This window comes from Nomascus leucogenys, chromosome 8 (genome assembly GCF_006542625.1).
Source record: "Nomascus leucogenys isolate Asia chromosome 8, Asia_NLE_v1, whole genome shotgun sequence".
In the NCBI taxonomy this organism is placed as follows: domain Eukaryota; kingdom Metazoa; phylum Chordata; class Mammalia; order Primates; family Hylobatidae; genus Nomascus; species Nomascus leucogenys.
In genome coordinates, this window is record NC_044388.1 from 66,307,412 (window position 1) to 66,326,209 (window position 18,798).

Sequence of the window (18,798 nt, forward strand, 5' to 3'; positions counted from 1 at the left end):
CTGGGATTACAGGTGCCCAGCACCACGCCCAGCTAATTTTTGTATCTTAGTAGAGACGGTGTTTCACCATGTTGACCAGGCTGGTCTCGAACTCCTGACTTCAAGTGATCCACCCACCTTGGCCTCCCAAAATGTTGGGATTACAGGCATGAGCCACCATGCCTGGCCTTAGGGATTATTTTTGAATGGTGAGATTATAGGTCATTTTTATTTCTTCTTATACTTTACCTATTTTTCAAATTTTCCATAAATAGATATTATTTTTAAATCAGTACAAGTTTTTTTTTTTTTTTTTTTTTTGAGAAAGAGTCTCCCTCTGTTCCCCAGGCTGGAGTGCAGTGGAGCGATCTCAACTCACTGCAACCTCCGCCTCCTGGGTTCAAGTGATTCTCCTGCCTCAGCCTCCCAAGAAGCTGGGATTACAGATGCCCATCACCACACACGGGTAATTTTTGTATTTTTAGTAGAGATGGGATTTTGTCATGTTGGTCAGGCTGGTCTCGAACTCCTGACCTCAGGTGATCCGCCCACCTTGGCCTCCCAAAGTGCTGGGATTACAGGTATGAGCCACTGTACCAGCCCCAAATTTTTTAATTGAAAAAAAGTAAATGGTCCCCCTTCCTCTATGAATCAAATAAATATATTTTTAAATCATCTAGTTAAAAAAAAATATAGATCCCTGGGTTTCACCCTGGGTCTACTGAATACAGTCTCTATGGGTGGGTATCAGCCAAGTGGATGCTTAAAATATTCCCCACATGATTCCAATGCACAGACAGGGAAGGGCATTGCTTGCCTTGGCTGGGATGTTTCAATCCTTTAACCCTTTGACCTTTAACACGTCAGTGCTGTTTTCCAATGTAAATGGAAGAACTAATGTGCTATTCCTAACTCAATTTTTATGAATAGTTCATGGTGGCAAAAAAATAATACCAATAGTAAAAATATCTTTTCAAAGGGCATACATAGGCAACTTTATACATTAATGTAGGATAAACGCTGGGTATACCAACAGGCTTTGAGAAGCTAATGATTTCTCTGTAAATGAATGAAAACCAGTGTAGTCACCAAGAGCTTAAATACTTACATTCACTTCCAATTTTAACTTTAGAATCATTTAAAATTATCTCCCCCTATTAACACACTTAATCTTGACCACTAACTTACCCTTTGGGGTCTAAAAGATCCCGAACTTTCTCATTATAAATTTCCATATAGGACACTTCAACTTTAAAGGTCTGTGACTCATTTTGCTCCAAAGAGATCCTTTTAAATAAAGCACAGCAGAGCCTTGGAATAAGGCCCAGCTGCTCAGCATGGCCCATCATGGAAAAGGATTTTCCCGAACCTGGAGAATAGCAAGCAAAAAGATGAACAGGTAGAGGAGGAAGCAAAATGCAATGCTTCAACCATACAAGGTTTCCCCATATACTGGCCATGGTAACAGAGCAGAAAAGTGGCCAACTTAGCCTCAAACCCTGTTGCTCAGGCTGGAGTGCAGTGGTGTGATCATGGCTCACTATGGTCTCAAACTCCTGGGCTCAAGCCATCCTCCCACCTCAGTCTCCCAAGAAGCTGGGACTACAGGTGTGCCACCACGCTGGGCTAATGTTTTTAGTTTTTGTAAAGACGGGTCTTACTATGTTGCCCAGGCTGGTCTCAAACTCCTAGGCTCAGGAGATCCTCCCACCCCAGCCTCACCAAGTGCTGGGATTATAGGCATGATCCCCCACATCTGGACTATAAAAGCAACTTCTTACCTGTCTGTCCATATGCAAAAATACACGCATTATACCCCTGAAAGGCTTTTTCAAGAATTCCTTCCCCAAGGCACTTGAAAACTACTTCTTGACCTAAAAAACAAGACAAATATTAAAAACTAATAAAAAGAATAATTTTTCCTGACGTATTTGTATCAATAACAATATTATGTCAATTCAAAAATATGTTAAAAGTGTACCAAGTGCCTACTAAGTACAGGGCTGTGTATTAAGAGCTTGATATATGCAATTTCATCCACACTTCTAACCTACAGCTCAGTACCTGGATACACTGTTTCCCTCTAAGACACTTCTCTAGATATTAAAGTTGTCTTTCCATTGTGAGTGGGCCATATGGAAGCAGCATTCAAATTTTGTTGTTTTTTCTTATGACTAAGTATCTACAATGTCATTAAACATGAATTGCCTTATCTCCCCAGATAGATTCTGAACTGCCACTGAACAAGACCATGTTATACACACCTTGGTACCCCCCTCGGCACCTAGCTTGGTGTTTTGTACATGCCAAGTGCTGAAAAACCGTTAGTTGCTGAGGATGGATTGACAACTTCAGCTGCTGTTTGTAGATTCACAGGCACCCGTCACCTGTGTCCCCACAGGGGGAGTGGGGGACAAGTTCTCTTTTGTGAATCTCTCTGTATCACACGGCAGCTCTTGGGGGCATTGTGTCATGTACTATACTATGGCAGAGCGGGACTGAAGAGTAAATGAGTGACAACCTGTTTTAAACATATAAAAGGACAGCATTTGCTACCCTTTGAATTTGGTGATTTTCTAATATTCATTCTGTGTCACTAAGACAATTAGACTTATATTCTCCTTCCTGTCTTCTTATAGTCCTTAGAACATTCACTGTTACAGCATTTGCAGAAACTACTAGTTTAAGTACCCGTTTCCTCCACTGGAATGAGAGTTCCCTGATGCCCAAAACTATAACCTGCTTATCTTCATGATCCTAGAGCCTAGTACAAAATGCTTAATAAATGTTGAAAGAATGAGTCAATTTAACATTTTTATCTTACATGATAGTTCCTTTTACATTTGAGAATAATGTAACACAACATAAGCTTTTGGTTTTATGTTTTTCTTTTATGGAAATTTGTATCTGATTTTAGGAGTCACTTATTATACTATGATATGTGATGATTGCAGGATGAGACTCTTAAAAGTGTTTCAACACAAAACGAGATAGTATTTGTGATATGTGTTTAGTTCTGTGTCCCCACCCAAATCTCATCTCGAATTGTAATCCCCACGTGTCAAGGGAGGGACCTGTTGGGAGATGATTGGATCATGGGGGCGGTTTTCCTTATGCTGTTCTCATGATAGTGAGTTCTCACAAGATCTGATGGTTTAAAAGTGTGTGGCTTCCTTTGAGTTCTTTTCTCTCTCTCTCACTGCCATGTAAGATGTGCCTCCCTTCCCCTTCACCTTCCACCATGATTCTAAGTTTCCCGAGGCCTCCCCAGTCATACGGAACTGTGAGTCAATTAAACCTCCTTTCTTTACAAATTACCCTGCCTCATGTAGTTCTTTACAGCAGTGTGAAAACAGACCAATACAATTTGCAACCATTAGGCTGGCAAAAAATAAAATTCTGACAACATCAAATATTGCTGCATTGAGGAAATAGGTGTTTTCATAAGCTGCATATTGGGGGAGAATAAACGCATACAGACATTCTGAAGGAAAACTTGACAGCATCTATAAAAGGGAATATGCCTACACTGTCTGACCCACTGTGAAGCATCTATCTAGAAACACATTCCCAAAAAGGACCCTGTGAAGGATGTTCATGGCAGTGTTATTCATAATACTGTAAATGGGAATCAAGTTAAATGCCCATAAGTATGAAAGTAAGTAAAGTGTGGCTGTTTTATATGATGGGATATACTACATAACATTTTTTAAAAACAATAAACCCCCAACGCCCACATCTATGTGTAAATAATGCTCGAATAAAAAAACATTGTTAAGTGAAAAAAAAGCCATGTTCAGAACTGTACATATAATGTAAAACCTTACGTCAAATAGTTGTGTGTGTGTGTGTGTGTGTGTGTGTGTGAGAGAGAGAGAGAGAGAGAGAGAGAGAGAGAGAGAGAGATCTACGAATGTTAAAGTGTAAAAAATGGATTGGAAAAAAATATACCAAATTTATATAACTTTATTTCTCTATTGCTAACTTCTACCATCTAGCATAGATGTTTGATAACTTCCACCAAACAAGCTGGTGGAATATGTGGATTTTTTAAAATGGGTGTAATCAGAAGAAGCTTTTCTAAACACCCAGGTCTGTTGTGAAGAGTACCTTAAGATCCGTATGCAAATACGTGTATATTCAGAGAAGAATAAGGTATAATCAAAATTATTATCTGCTTCACAAATTGCTTTTATGTTATAGTCAAGTATGATAGTCTTGTGCTCACGAAGAAAATACCTGACCACTCTGGTGCGTGATCTTTCATACATATTAATATTTATTTCTCATGTTTTCTCAAAGGACCTTCCTTATTCCACGTATGTTCCCAAGCCCCGTGCTAAAAGTCAGGCCTTAAATCTGGAGCCAAGGCCTATAGCAGAGAAGAACCAGAATTAAATCCAGCCTGTGCCCAGGCTTATTAGGATTGCTTGTGGTCCTCAGCCAGACCTAGGTGCCATTTGAAGGCATTCTAAAAGCAATACATTCTTGGCACAAACAGCTGAATGGAGCAATCCTGTTTGATCTTCCACACTGGTTAACCAGCCTCCAGGAAGGGAGGGGGGTGAGGGTGGGGACAAGAGACCTCAAGAGTTGGCTAAGTCAAGCATCCTGACCATAGTTCATGATTTCAATTCATATTTAGTTAACTTGAAAAAAATCCCAACAGCTTGAGTTGATGAAAGGACTCAATGCAGAGAAGTACTGTGGTCAAAGAGATTTTATTATGGCTTCCTAGAGCCTAAAGTTAATATATAGTATATCTATTCCCATATCAGGTAGTAACATGTGGTACTTCTGGTTTCTGCTCTTGATGCTGAATACACTGGAATTAGGAGGAATTATTTTCCTAGGTTCTTTCAAGAGTAAATCACAATGTGTCTTTTTCCTTGGTAGGAATGGCCTTTTAAACTAAAGATTGTTAGTTGGAAAAACAAGGATGACTGCTATATAGCTGTATGAAATAGGTTTATGATGTAAATGAAATAAACTACCAGGATGTGTATACTAAAATTGCATGAAAAATAAATGAAATGATCAAAGAACTCCCCAGCATATAAAAATACAAGAGTAGGCCGAGCATGGTGGCTCACACCTGTAATCTCAGCACTCTGGGAGGCCGAGGTGGGAGGGTGGCTTGAGGAGAGGAGTTCAAGACCAGCCTGGCCAACAAAGTGAGACTCTGTTTCTACAAAAAATGTAAAAAAAAAATAAAGGAGTAAATTTCAGTTTAGTGTATGACCAAATTGTTGCAAACACTAAACAGGACATGATTTAACCTATTAAACTTGTATTCTTTTATTATTTATGCTGCTAAGGAAAAGCAAAGATAATTTTTATCAACTGTCCTGTTGGCAATGTACTTTAGATATTTTGTTTTTTTGTTTTGTTTTGTTTTTGTTTTTTTGAGATGAGTCTTGCCCTGTCACCCAAGCTGGAGTGCAATGGCATGATCTCAGCTCACTGCAACCTCCGCCTCCCGCGTTCAAGTGATTCTCCTGCCTCCGCCTCCTGAGTAGCTGGGATTATAGGGGCCCACCACCAAGCCCAGCTAATTTTTGTATTTTTAGTAGACACGGGGTTTCACCATGTTGGCCAGGCTGGTCTCGAACTCCTGACCTGAGGTGATCCGCCCTCCTTGGCCTCCCAAAGTGCTGAGATTACAGGCGTGAGACACTGTGCCTGGCTGGCACAATTTTTTTTTCATGTTCACCTTTACTGCCAGATTGTGAAAACAGTAATTGCTGCATCTTAGCAGAATGCCTGGCACGCAATAGGCATTTGTATTCACTGAATTATTCCTGTGTTGATATTGCTGTTCTCAGAAAAATGTATTTTAAATTAGGAGCCTCTTCCCTCATCAGTGACAATACGTTATCAGAAGGCTGTTGTAGTCCAGCCTGGGTGACAAAGTGAGACTCTGTCTCAAAAAAAAAAAAAAAAAAAAATTCTTTGAACTTAAAAATAAATGTTTAATTGTATCAGTTTACACTTCGGTCAAAGTATGACTGTTTTTGAAATTCTAATGAATCCCATAAGACTATAGTAGGCCTTTGTTAAATAAGCCAATGGGGTATGAATAAATGCGTCAACACACTATGTAGGTACTAATAAGGTAATTTTGATAAAAATTACAAATCACATTTTTACTAATACCCACAGCATCCTCCTGGACATTACAACAAAATATATGTGACAAAAAAATAAAAACTAGTCTCTCTGATTTCCACTAAATATATACATGTGATTTCAAATACAGTCAACTTGTTTTAGTTAGTTATTTTTGGCAGATAGAATATAATTCAAATGTATCATATTTAGTAAAGTTTTATTCATAATTGGAAAAGAAAAAAATCTGAGAAAAAACATAAAAAATTGAAAACGAGTATACTACGTTTCTGAAAAAATTTTTCATTCTCCATGTATTTTTACAAATTTACGCAAGATTGGAGTCTAGAGAGACTGGAATACATTTTATTACTATGGCTTTGTGTCTCAAAGACAATGCATTCTGTTTTAAGACAAGAAATAATGAACATTTTCCCATCTCTACAAATATACATCAACATTAGCATTTTTAACAGGAGCTCAGCTTTCCATTGTATGAATAATGGATGCAATCAGTTACCTACTATGGATATTTAGATTATTTCCTTTTATTTTTTTGCAATATTTATTCTTACATGTTTACCTCTGTGCAGTTTCCTATTGACTTTACTAGGCAAAACTTCAAAAAATCAAATCTCCAAGTTCTCTAAAAATGCATGAGTCTCTACTTTCAACACTCTCAACAACAATCCCTATGATCATTCTTCTTAGTTCTGACTGTCAGTAGGAAAAAAAAGCCTCTTGTTTGGATAATTTTTCTTCTATTTATTGCTTATTTGTATTAACACTTTAGTAAGTTGACTATTTAAGTCCTTGGGCTAGCCATTGCTTTTCTCCTCATGAATTTTAAAATCCTCATTATATATTGAGGATATTAACCATTGGTCTATCTTACATGTTATAAATATTTTTTCTCAGTCTGTCATTTGCCTATCGGTCTTACATTATTCTTGGTCATACGAAAGCTTCTGGTCTTTCATATTTAAATCTTTTCTCTTTTCCTTCATGATTTCTGCCTATGATATGTGTTATGCCTCACAAATCCTTTTCCACCCCCAAATGATATAGAACTCACCCATATTTTCTTCCAGTTTTGTTTTTGTTATTATTTATTTCATTTATTTTGGAGACAGGATCTCGCTTTGTGTCCAGGCTGGAGTGTGGTGGCAGGATCATAGCTCATGGCAGCTTCAAATGACTGGGCTCAGGTAATCCTCCTGCATCAGCCTCCCAAGCAACTGGGATTAGAGATGCGCACCACCACTGTTTTTAACAATTTGACTTTCAAACCTGAGTTTTACTCCTCATCAGTTACGTGACACTGGGAAGGTTCCCAGTTTATCGGTAAAATAAGACTAATAGTTGATACCTAAGTGGGCTACTGGGATGGTTTAATAAACCAATATAGGTAAAGCACTTACCATAGTACGTGGCCAGTATAAATCTAGAATATATTTTATCTATTATTATCATCTCTTAAGTCTTTAATCAACTATAATTCATTTTACTGCAAAGAAAAAGTAATTATCTAGTTATTTTTCCTTCAGATGGCTCCTTCATTTTTGCAACAATTTTGTGGCATAATCCAATTTCAAAGATAAAAGAAAAAAGGTCAGGTGTGGTGGCTCATGCCTGTAATTCCAACACTTCGGGAGGCTGAGGTGGGAGGATCTCTCGAGGACAGGAGCTCAAGACCAGCCCAGGCAAAATAGTGAGACTCCCATCTCTACAAAATATAAAAAATTAGACAGGCATGGGCCGGGCATGGTGGCTCATGCCTGTAATCCCAGCACTTTGGGAGGCCGAGGCGGGCAGATCACGAGGTCAGGAGATTGAGACCAACCTGGCTAACATGGTGAAACCCCGTCTCTACTAAAAATATAAAAAATTAGCTGGGCATGGTGGCAGGCACCTGTAGTCCCAGCTACTCGGGAGGCTGAGGCAGGAGAATGGCGTGAACCCGGGAGGTGAAGCTTGCAGTGAGCCAAGATCGCACCACTGCACTCCAGCCCAGGTGACAGAGTGAGACTCCGTCTCAAAAAAAATAAAAAAAATACAAAATTAGCCAGGCATGGCGGTGGAGGATTGTTTGAGCCTAGGAGGTTGAGGCTAGAGTAAGCCATGATCGTGCCACTGCACTCCAGCCTGAACGACAGAGCAAGACCCTATCTCTTAAAACAAAACATTAAAAAGAAAAGATACTTGTTCTTAGAAAGATTTCTGAAAGGAGCCAATTATCACTATTTTTCTAGCTCCCACAGAGGTCCCATTTAAAAAATATTACTGACCAAATATGATGGTGGTGACTCTCACATGTAAGGCGGTGGGGGACAGAAAGGGTGGGGTGTGTGTTCGTGTGTGCATGGACATGATGAGATGAAGGAACAGTATCATTATTTGGGCCAGGGTATGTTAATCCATATTGTCTATTACAAGAAAAATACTTTTTTTTTTTTTTTTTTAACACTGAGATAGAAGGGTACAGGGAAAAAAAAACACCCAATATAAAAAACTGTATCAGCAAAACTGTGAGTGGGACAGGTTCTAGAGTTCCGCCTATTCTGCCCTTCTGGTGCCTTTTCAGCTATGTGAACCCCTGGCCGGAGTTATACTTAACCAGTTCTTTGGTTCGGTGACCTTCAAGGCACCACTGGAATAGTAAAAACAACTACAAAAAAGGCCAAATTGTCAACCAAGGCCTAAAAGGCAATATGACTCTTGATACAGTCTCTGTCCTCTCTTGCAATCAGCTCTCGGTGAAACACAGATGATGGCTACACTTCACTCTGCAATAGAAAATATGAAATACCAAGAACCCTCATATGGTCTCTTAAAGAGACCCTAGTTTATCCAAAAGACTGAAGGTTTTTTGTTTCTGTTTTGTTTTGTTTTGTTTTTGCTTTGTTCACTTCTATTTTTAAAACACAACAGTCCCTTTTCTCAGCATAGGAAAAGACGACTTGCCAACTGCTTTTTGAACCTCAGTTCATGAAAAAAGGAGCTGTTTATGCTGAGTGGTGGGAATCAGGGAATTCAAACAGTGCATGGGTGGATCCCATAAAAGACGCAATATCTCCACCCTAAACGTTTTCTGACTACAGTTTACACTCAAATAGAATGAGGTACTATTTGTCTAGGGGAAAGCACACCAGCCCATAAGCGAAGGTTTGTAAGTCCCGTGGGAAACAGGAGGTTCTATGAGTATTTGTTTCTATCCCAGACAATCCGAGCAGAGCCATAACATTGTCAAATCCAAGAGGCCTGTGACTTTTCAGCAGAACCGATGCCAAAAAGGCGGTGGCCACTCTGCAGATGTTAGCTCCGCATGCCTGGTGCAGGAAATTCACAGGGCAAGCCTGACCTCACTTGTTAATAACCATGACCACAATGCCAATTTCCTCTGGGGTTTATGATTAGACCTTCTATAATCACGTGAACAAGTCTTAAAACACAGGGATACCCAAAGTAACCCATAACACAATGTCAGAACAGCAAAGAGAGCTCTTGTATGGAATTTCTACAAGCAAAGTCACAGACCTGAGTCACTCAACCCTGAGTCACATAACGATATGAATCTTTTTCTTTCTTGAAAGAGATAGTCTTGCTCTTCCACCAGGCTAGAGTGCAGTGGTGTGATTATAGCTCACTACAGCCTCTAACTCCTCGAGATTCAAGGAATCTTCCTGTTTCGGCCTCCTGAGTAGCTAGGACTACAGGTGTGTGCCACCACATATGGCTAATTTTTTATTTTTATTTTTTAGTAGAGGTAAGATCTTGCTATGTTGTCTGAGCTGATCTTGAGCTCCTAGCCTCAAGTGAGCCTCCCACCTTGGCCTCACAAAGTGCTGGAATTATAATCACTGTACCCAGCCTGACACAGATCTTTGAAAAGCTAACACCCTTGGGTGTCCACACTTGTGCATAATCTGTCCCTACTTAGAACAGCAGCAGTAGGCTCAAAGCTACCATGTGTGTGTACTGGGAGATGGGTAACCACAGCAAATCTCTTTCTATAGCAAGAAAGAAACCAGGGATGGAAGGAAAAATGCAGCTATCATTCCTATGCCCAACATCTGATGACTGAAGAGGCACAGGATAAAAGAGTCACAGTGGGCTGTGTTCTAGAAAGTGAGAGAATGAAATGGGAGGATATAAGCCCTGTCTTGTTTAAAATCTGCATTAAACAAGGCAGACACCTATGGCCCTTGGCTGAATAAAACACTAAGCATGGTGATGCACAGATCAGACCTGGCATATGCACAGAGTATTTCCTGTTTTTCTAAAGTAACTACATAGAAAAGCATCCAATATTTGAACACAATCAATAATTTCATCAGTTTAAACTGAGCCCCCAGTTTTCCTTCTTTTCCCTATCTCTTCCCTTTGGAATCAGAGTAGAGAGAGAGAGGAAAAAAAAAAAAATAAAGGCTAGGCTCACTATTTATGACTTGGAATTCCTGGGCCTACTCATTTGTGAGGGTGTTTTTCCACTTCTAAACAGGGCTGACAGGCACAGTGATTTTGATGAGTCTGGACTTGGCAGGTGGCCCAGCTCCAAATCAGAGCACCTGGACAGTGCAAGACCAGACAGGTTCTTCTCACATACCTGAAGGGGTGAAGAATGCCCAGCTTGGATGAGGTTTAAATAAATTCCTTTCTCAAAAATCTTTGGTGTATGGAAGTGTAGCTTTCAAAAATTCTTATTCGTAGTGATTTCAAACCTGGTTTAAGTTAAATGACCAAAAACTACAGAGTCCAGATAAAGAAACTGAGGCTGTAGGGCTTGACTTGGTATTGCTAGATATAAGTTTTAATCAACTACAGAAAAGTTTGCCATTGAGGTGCCTAGTAAGAGGATCCCAAGAAACCAGGCCATGAGGGTAAAGGTAGACCACGGACACATTTTCCACTGCAGCATCCAATAGCTATCAGTGTTAGTCTGGAAGTCTGGCTTGCAGCATGGCATGGCTGACTCATCCAGATGGATGTTTCCACCACAGCAACAGCACTGGGGCTGGCCATGAGCATGGTCTTTTTTTGTTGCTGGACAAAGTGGCTGATTCACCAAGGAGGAGGTCATGCAACCGCTGCCCTCGGCACTGGTCCCGAGAATGAAGAAAGAATATAAAGCCACTCACCTGTGAAGAATGTCTTACAGAGAATGTGTGTTGGAGTCATACAGGAGGGTGTTTCCCATAAAACAACTGCTGACAAAGTAAACCTTCATTTCTATCTGATTTGATGGTGTTTTACACCCCCTCTCTCTGATAAAGAAGCAGACCCAACTCAACATCTCTTCTGGATTGTAGGCCGCACAATATTTATAGTATTTGAGGGGAGGTTAAAACAAAGCCCAAACCAAATATAAGGATCCTAGAGAACTTCTGACAGGAGTGAGGGTATCTTTAGTAGTATTCCTAGCTAGGTTCTAAGCCAGAGCACTTCAGTATGACTTCCTTAGGAGTCATATTGAATGACTCTTCAGGATGAGAGAGCAGAGGAGCACCATAGGCTGGAGTAGAATCCATAAAATTTTCATCAGCATACATGTCATTAACTAACATCCACATTTACCAATGCTTTCAGTGCTCTCATAGGGAGCAGGGCTTCACTAAACCTCAGTTTTCTTATCTGTAAAATGGGGGCAGTAATAGTTTCTACCTGATTGGGTGCTTTGACAGTCTTATCACCTAGTGCCTGTAGAGGGATCGGCACAGTGCTTCAGATTCAATGCTCAGGGTTGTACTGTCTATTGCTATTGTTATTCACCCCTCTAAACACAATTAAGTTAAATGATTTTCTGGATGCCAACAAATACCCTAAGGAATAAATGTGGACAAAGAAAGGGAAGTATTGAAGAAAGTGGGATTGATAGGATAAAAAATAGGTGAGTAAAGGGGAGAACAAAAAAGCAGCATATATATATATATACATATATATTTACACACACATACACATAAATATACACTTAAACAAATTTAACAAGATTAGCAAAGCTCATTTATTTTTTAGCACCCTTTACAAGAAAAATTTTTCTTAACTGACATTCTTGTCCAATTCTCTGGATTAACCAACATTCTCTCTTCCATCTATGAAATGCCCCCTGCATGCTACATCACCCCAGCTGGGAGGCTACTCTCTGGACTGTCACCAGCTGAGTTATGCTTGTAAAAAGGGTCAGTTGTATTTGCTCCTAAACTGTTCTATGTCAGTTGTACTTTTCTGTAATTACATAATTTAATTAACAAATGCAAAAAAGAGGGTTGCTGATTCTAAGAAAACTCTAAATAGAATGCTTAGGAACAACTTGATAAAGGTGAATCACCAAAAGAAATGACAAATCGAGTATGCGTGAGATAATTTATAAAAGATCATAAAAGAAAAACAAAAATCTGGGAGGATTTGGCCTATTTTTTCATAAATGTTTTTTAAAATGGCATGCATCATTTATAATGAATCCCTACTTTAACAAACTGTTCAAGTAGCAACTACTAGTGCTGCTCATAACTATAGGGAAAACTTTTATGGTTTAAACCCAATAGCTAACAATTATTGAGTGTTTCCTCTGTGCAAGGCACTTGCTGAGTGCTTCATATACATAATCCCATTTCAACCTACAAGATTTATAATAAGGAGGTACTGTTATTATTGCCTACAGCCACACAGTTGGGAAGTGGCAGAGGCAGAATTTGAGCCCAAGAAGTTTGACTCCAGAGCCTGTGCTTTTAACTACTAGAAAAAAGACTTCATTCAAACAGACCATCTGAATAGTAAAATAATGAACCAATACAATATGATAGAACAAATTAATATTGTAGAACTCTGCTAAGAAATTGGTTCTATTTTGGCTACTGTTGGCTTTTAGAATGCAAATTTTGTTGCACAAATGTTTTGTCTCATTACGATTCTGGTTAGTTAATATTTAGTTAAGCAATATGAAGCAGAAACCATTTCTAGCTCTGAGCACATAAAATCCCCCATCATGGGAACAGAATCAAACATGGCTGCTCTTCCCACCGCATTAGTCCACAGATTGGAGGTGCTCTTCTGTCCCCTCACAGTATAAAGCAATGCTAGCAGAATAAGAGGCAGATGTACAACCTTTCTCCTGAGTTGCAGGGCATTAACAATGCTCGAAAACACATGGCTTCAGCACATTTGAGCAACATGCCATATGGCAAGAACTGTTATATAATTTCTGAGTCAACAGTTTAGAATCTCTCAGGCCAGGGAATGTTCACATCCACACTGACCCCAGATATGCCACTACCAGACTGTTTTTTTTTCATTTTTGGCATGAAGATTTCTATAGAGCTGGGAAGAAAATAAAAACCAAAGTTACTGGAAGTCACTATTACCTACTAACATGGCACATTTTAGAAATGTTAAAAAATGTATTCATTCATTGTCAAGAATGCTTTAATTGCAATCAGCAGTGACTTAAACATTTACAAAGACTGCTTTCAAGTTTCAGTATTGACTATAATATACTAACTTTATAATCTTAAATGTGGATCTGTGTATATCTGCATGTATAGTATGAAGTTCGGGAGAACATATTAGTTTATGTAGAAATGCCATGCTCCAGGTATCTAATTCTGCAGGTTATTTCTGTTTTTTTCATTAGCCCTTACACAGGGTTTTTTGCTTCAAAAATTTTTTGCTTCAGAATTATCTGCCAGACAAACATTATTACAACCACCTAGCCAAAAGGTAATAGGAGGAAGAGATAACATATTTCAAATGTAAAATAATTCCTGGCTGGGCGCAGTGGCTCATGCCTGTAATCCCAGCACTTTGGGAGGCTGATCACTTGGCGGGCAGATCACTTGAGGTCAGGAGTTCAAGGCCAGCCTGGCCAACATGGTGAAACCCTGTCTCTACTAAAAAATACAAAAATTAGCAAGGTGTGGCGGCACATGTCTGTAATCCCAGCTACTCAGGAGGCTGAGGCAGGAGAATCGCTTGAACCCAAGGAGGTGGGAGGTTGCAGTGAGCCAAGATCATGCCACTGCACTCCAGCCTAGGTGACAGAGTGAGACTCCCTCTCAAAAATAAATAAATAGATAATAAAATGTAAAATACCTCAAAGCATGATTCAATGCAATGTGAATGGCTTAACAAATAAGCCTTTAATTTGCCTCTGAAAAGTCCACTGGAACAGCTGTGTGGCCAACATAAAATGGCTGATTCATGTTTTATTAGAGAGCTGGAGGGGATCTGAGATCATTCCAGGCTGTATCTCCTCCTTTCACAGATGAAGAACAGAGACCCACAGAAATTATCCTGCCTAAGGTCTAGCAGTTTGTGGCAAAACCAGTTGTCATAAATCTCAGTACATTGCATTTTCTTTCCAAAGTACTGACTCCTGTCACAATGAGACAATAATAAAGACGATGATAAACATTAAGGGAGTGCTTCCTAGGTACTTACTAGATTAAGCACTTTAAATGAATACGTCACTTAGTCCTCAAATCAACCCTATGAGATCAGAACTATTAGTATCCTTATTTACCATATGAGGAAACAGAAGGATCGTGAGATTCAGTAACTCACCCGGCCTTACACAGATAGAAGGTGTTAGAGCCAGGATTTGAACCAAGTCTGACTTAAGAGCCCATATTCTTCAACTGCTCCAACCAACCCACTGCAGTGCCATTATACCTACTAGAGAATTACGTGTTTCTAAATCAGAAAGTGGGAGCGTGGAGGCTCTTCCTATAGCTTTTAATAAATAGCAAGACATGATTGAGAATTTAACATTTTGACACACCACACAAAATTTAGAGCCCTTGCTTCTCTTTGCTTTCTCAATCCATGCACTTATCTTTCTCTGTCTCTCTCCCTGCTACCCCCCAGTTTCGAGAGCGGCTTTGAGAGTCCTGATTCAGTATCAATGATGCCATTATTCATCGAGCCTGACAAATAGGTCGGTTTCAGGAAATATGTGCTTTCCCTTCTCCACTTCCCCTATTTTCCACCAGACAATGAATGCTTCTATCTTAATGTTTTTATTCCCAATTAAGAAGGAATTGTTATCTTTTAATGAAGAGAAAATAAATTAGTATGGAAACCATCAACTAATCTACATGTAACGTATTTACTAGGCAGATTATTTACAATGGATGTAAACTTGAAAGAATAGTAAGCATGAATTTTACCTTTTGCTAAGGAGAAGGAGCATCATAGTATTTGTATGATAATGGGAATATCTGAAGAATAAGAAAATATCCTCCCAAATTTTTTAAGTAGACAGTGCTCTATGAGCTGGCAGAACCCAATTTCAGGGCTAACTGGGACATGGTACTCAATGTGATCATGCAACCTAAAATTTAGTAAATTTTAGGCTATCAGTATGTTTAAAAATAATTTCGATCTTTTAAAATATATCTGAACTATTTGTAATGAAGAGCTACAGAAATCTTGAGTTTCACAACTAAATTTTATCATCTGTACGTAATGAAGTCATTTCTGGTTTGAAAAAAAAAGTTTGTTGCACATCCAGGCACATGAGTAGTATATTGCAGAAGGCTAGAGGGTTCTTGTGGGCAATAATGGAGGATGTGATTCCAGAAGATACGGAAAAGAAAGAGAAAAACAACCTTCCTTAAGAATTATTTTAACCACATTACTCCAATAGCCCCTATTTTTTACCATATTAGTCTGAAGTTCTTAGAATTTCCTATTATCTGGCCTCACTCAACACGTACAAATAGGTCTCCCATCGCATCCCCAACAAGATGCACCTTCTTATTTTTCTTTCTTTCTTTTTTAATCTTAACTTTGCAGTTGGGTACCCGCCCAAAGATATACCTTCTGCTCAGACCAGCATTACCACCATGGCTCTGTATCTTCCTTTATGGAAAAGTCAAATGAAAATATATAATTTACGGGAAGCTTCCATTAATCAGCACATAAAGTGACCTATTTAACCCTTACAGCAACCACGTAGCATAGGTATTGCCATTTTTACTTTCTTCCATAGAAAACAAATTGTAGCTCAGAGAAATTAAATAAATTGTCCAAGAGAACCAAGGCAGAGGTCCTGAGATTCAAAGCCAGGTCTCACATCAAAATCCATGTGTTCTCCTTGATACATGTCACTTCCTCTTGTCTGGATGCCTTCTAGGCTTCCCTTTGACTAAACTCTAAACAACTTATATGTTGACAAGTAATAATCATATATATTTATGGTATACAACATGATGTTCTGATGTATGTATCCCTTGTGGAATGGCTGAATCAGGAGATTTAATATACGTGTTGTCTCAAATACTTATCTCCTCTATGTTCCATCTGCTCTCTGGTGCCTTCCCAGACAACGGGTGCCTTTCCAGATTTTATCTCTTTAAAATCTGGTGCCTTTCCAGATTTTATCTCTCCTTGGATTTTATGTAACACTTAAAATCTATAAAATTTAGAGTTTAAATATTATCTCAAAATGTTATTTGGTATGCATTTCTTTTGCTTTCTAACTTATTTTTGGATTTCTCAAGGGCTTCCTGGGCTGCACACACACAGTGGGGGGGGGGGGGTCATGAATAATTAAAAAATTATGGGAGACTTTCTGGCTTCCTGAGTTATATGAAAGGAACCAACAATAGACACTGGGCTGAGGCACTGAATGAGTGGTGAGAGGAGTCCCAGAAGAGACAGTGGAGAATGTAGAATGGGGCTATATAATAAAGGACCTCAAATGTAGTCCAAAGAGTACAGATTTTTTCTAGCATGTGATGAGGAGTCCTGGAAAGTATCTGAGAAGTGCATGAGAAGAGCTCCAGTTCAGGAAGATATATATGGCTGCATCTTGAATAACATAAATTGAACACGGTTAATGACAGGTTTGTATAACCATAGCATTTATCCCCATTTGTCTCTGCATCTGTAGGAAATGTTTTACTTTTGTTGTTGATTTAAATCTAAAAGTACACACCCGGCACAAAAATACAGACTGCTAACAAGTCAAGACTGTTCCAGACTCTGCAAAACTTACTACATAAAGTCCCAAAGGACTGATAAAAAGACACATTAATTACAACCAACATTATGAACTACTTATTAACTTTAATAAAATATATTGCTCAAGTTGCAGGAATGATATTTGGAAAGGCTAATTTACCCAGTGTGAGCAACTGAAGGAATTTTCCTAGTTCAAGACTGTTAACTCTTGAAAAAATCATGTTATCAAACAATTTCTCAAGTTTACTTTATATGGCAAGGAAAAACCTATCAATAAACAAAACATTAATTCTCTTTAAACTAGTCATGTGCTTTTACCTCCAAATCTTTTAAAGCCCATATCCTCCCTTCATTTTTTTGTTTTTAACTAAGTGAGAATGTCATTCAGCTGATGCTCTTATAAGTAGAAATAAGGAGAAAGCACTCATTAGGAAGAAATATTTAGTTCACAAGATCTGTTGTACAACACGGTGACTATAGTTAATAACAACGTATTGTATTCCTGAAAATTGCTAACGGAGTAGACTTTAAGTGTTCTCACCACAAAAAAGGATAAGTTCATGAGGTAAAGCATGTATTAATTAGCTCAATTTAGCCATTCCACAATATATACATATTTCAAAACATCACGCTGTACATGATAAATATATGCAACTTTCATTTGCCAGTTAGAAAAATAATTTTTTTTGTTTTTTTGAGACAGAGTCTCACTCAGTCACCTAGGCTGTGGTGGGACCTTGGCTCACTGCAACCTCTGCCTCCCGGGCTCAAGCCATTCTCCTGCCTCAGCCTCCCAAGTAGTTGGGATTACAGGCGCCCACCACCACACCTGGATAAGTTTTGTATGTTTAGTAGAGATGGGGTTTTGCTATGTTATTCAAGCTGGTCTTGAACTCCTGACCTCAAGTGATCCACCCACCTCGGCCTCCCAAAGTGCTGGGATTACAGATGTGAGCCACCACGCCCGGCCAAAAAATAAATTTTTAAAAGGATGAAATATCTAAGAAAAAGGGGCCTAATCAGAAGCAAAAGAATCAACAACTTCCTCCACCAAACCGAATGCTTCCCTCTGGAACTAAAGCAATAGTGACTGACTCCTAGGAAAGCCTATGGTCATAAATAATAAAACAGCAGTCATTTGTGTTGGATGGAATAAGGATAAAATACCACAAGGAGGCCGGGCGCAGTGGCTCACGCCTGTAATCTCAGCACTTTGGGAGGCCGAGGCGGGTGGATCACCTGAGGTCAGGAGTTCGAGACCAGCCTGGCCAACATGGTGAAACCCTGTCTCTACTAAAAATACAAAAAATTAGCTGGGCATGGTGGCGGGCGCCTGTAATCCCAGCTATTCGGGAGGCTGAGGCAGGAGAATTGCTTGAACCCAAGAGGCAGAGGTTGCAGGTAGCCAAGATCGTGCCACTGACTCCAGCTTGGGCAACAAGAGCAAGACTCCGTCTTTTTTGAAAACAAACAAACAAACAAACAAACAAACCCACAAGGAAAGAATAGCAAAATGTGGGGCTGAGAGGCAGCACTTCCCTGAGGAGCATGTAGTATTTGTTCATAGGACCACTGATAGCTGAGGACGCTCAGGACCTGAGTGTATTTTGGAAACCACAGCATCTGTGCTCTGCTTAAATAAACAGAGCAGGGGACCAGGCGCGGTGGCTCACGCCTGTAATCCCAGCACTGTGGGAGGCCCAGGCGGGCGGATCACCTGAGGTCAGGAGATCGAGACCATCCTGGGTAATA

At 39.4% G+C, this 18,798-nt stretch overlaps 1 protein-coding gene across 7 annotated transcripts in view; it reads right to left on the reverse strand.

The window, feature by feature from the left end:
* The window catches only part of KIF13A (kinesin family member 13A), a 235,139-nt gene that overhangs the window by 94,019 nt on the left and 122,322 nt on the right, over window positions 1-18,798 (reverse strand). For all 7 annotated transcript variants that reach the window (XM_030817363.1, XM_030817358.1, XM_030817362.1 and 4 more), the window contains 2 exons: window positions 1,761-1,853; window positions 1,168-1,348 (listed from right to left, as the gene is read on the reverse strand). In XM_030817363.1, coding sequence (XP_030673223.1) covers window positions 1,168-1,348; window positions 1,761-1,853 — 274 coding nt within the window. The remainder of the gene's footprint in view (window positions 1-1,167; window positions 1,349-1,760; window positions 1,854-18,798) is intronic.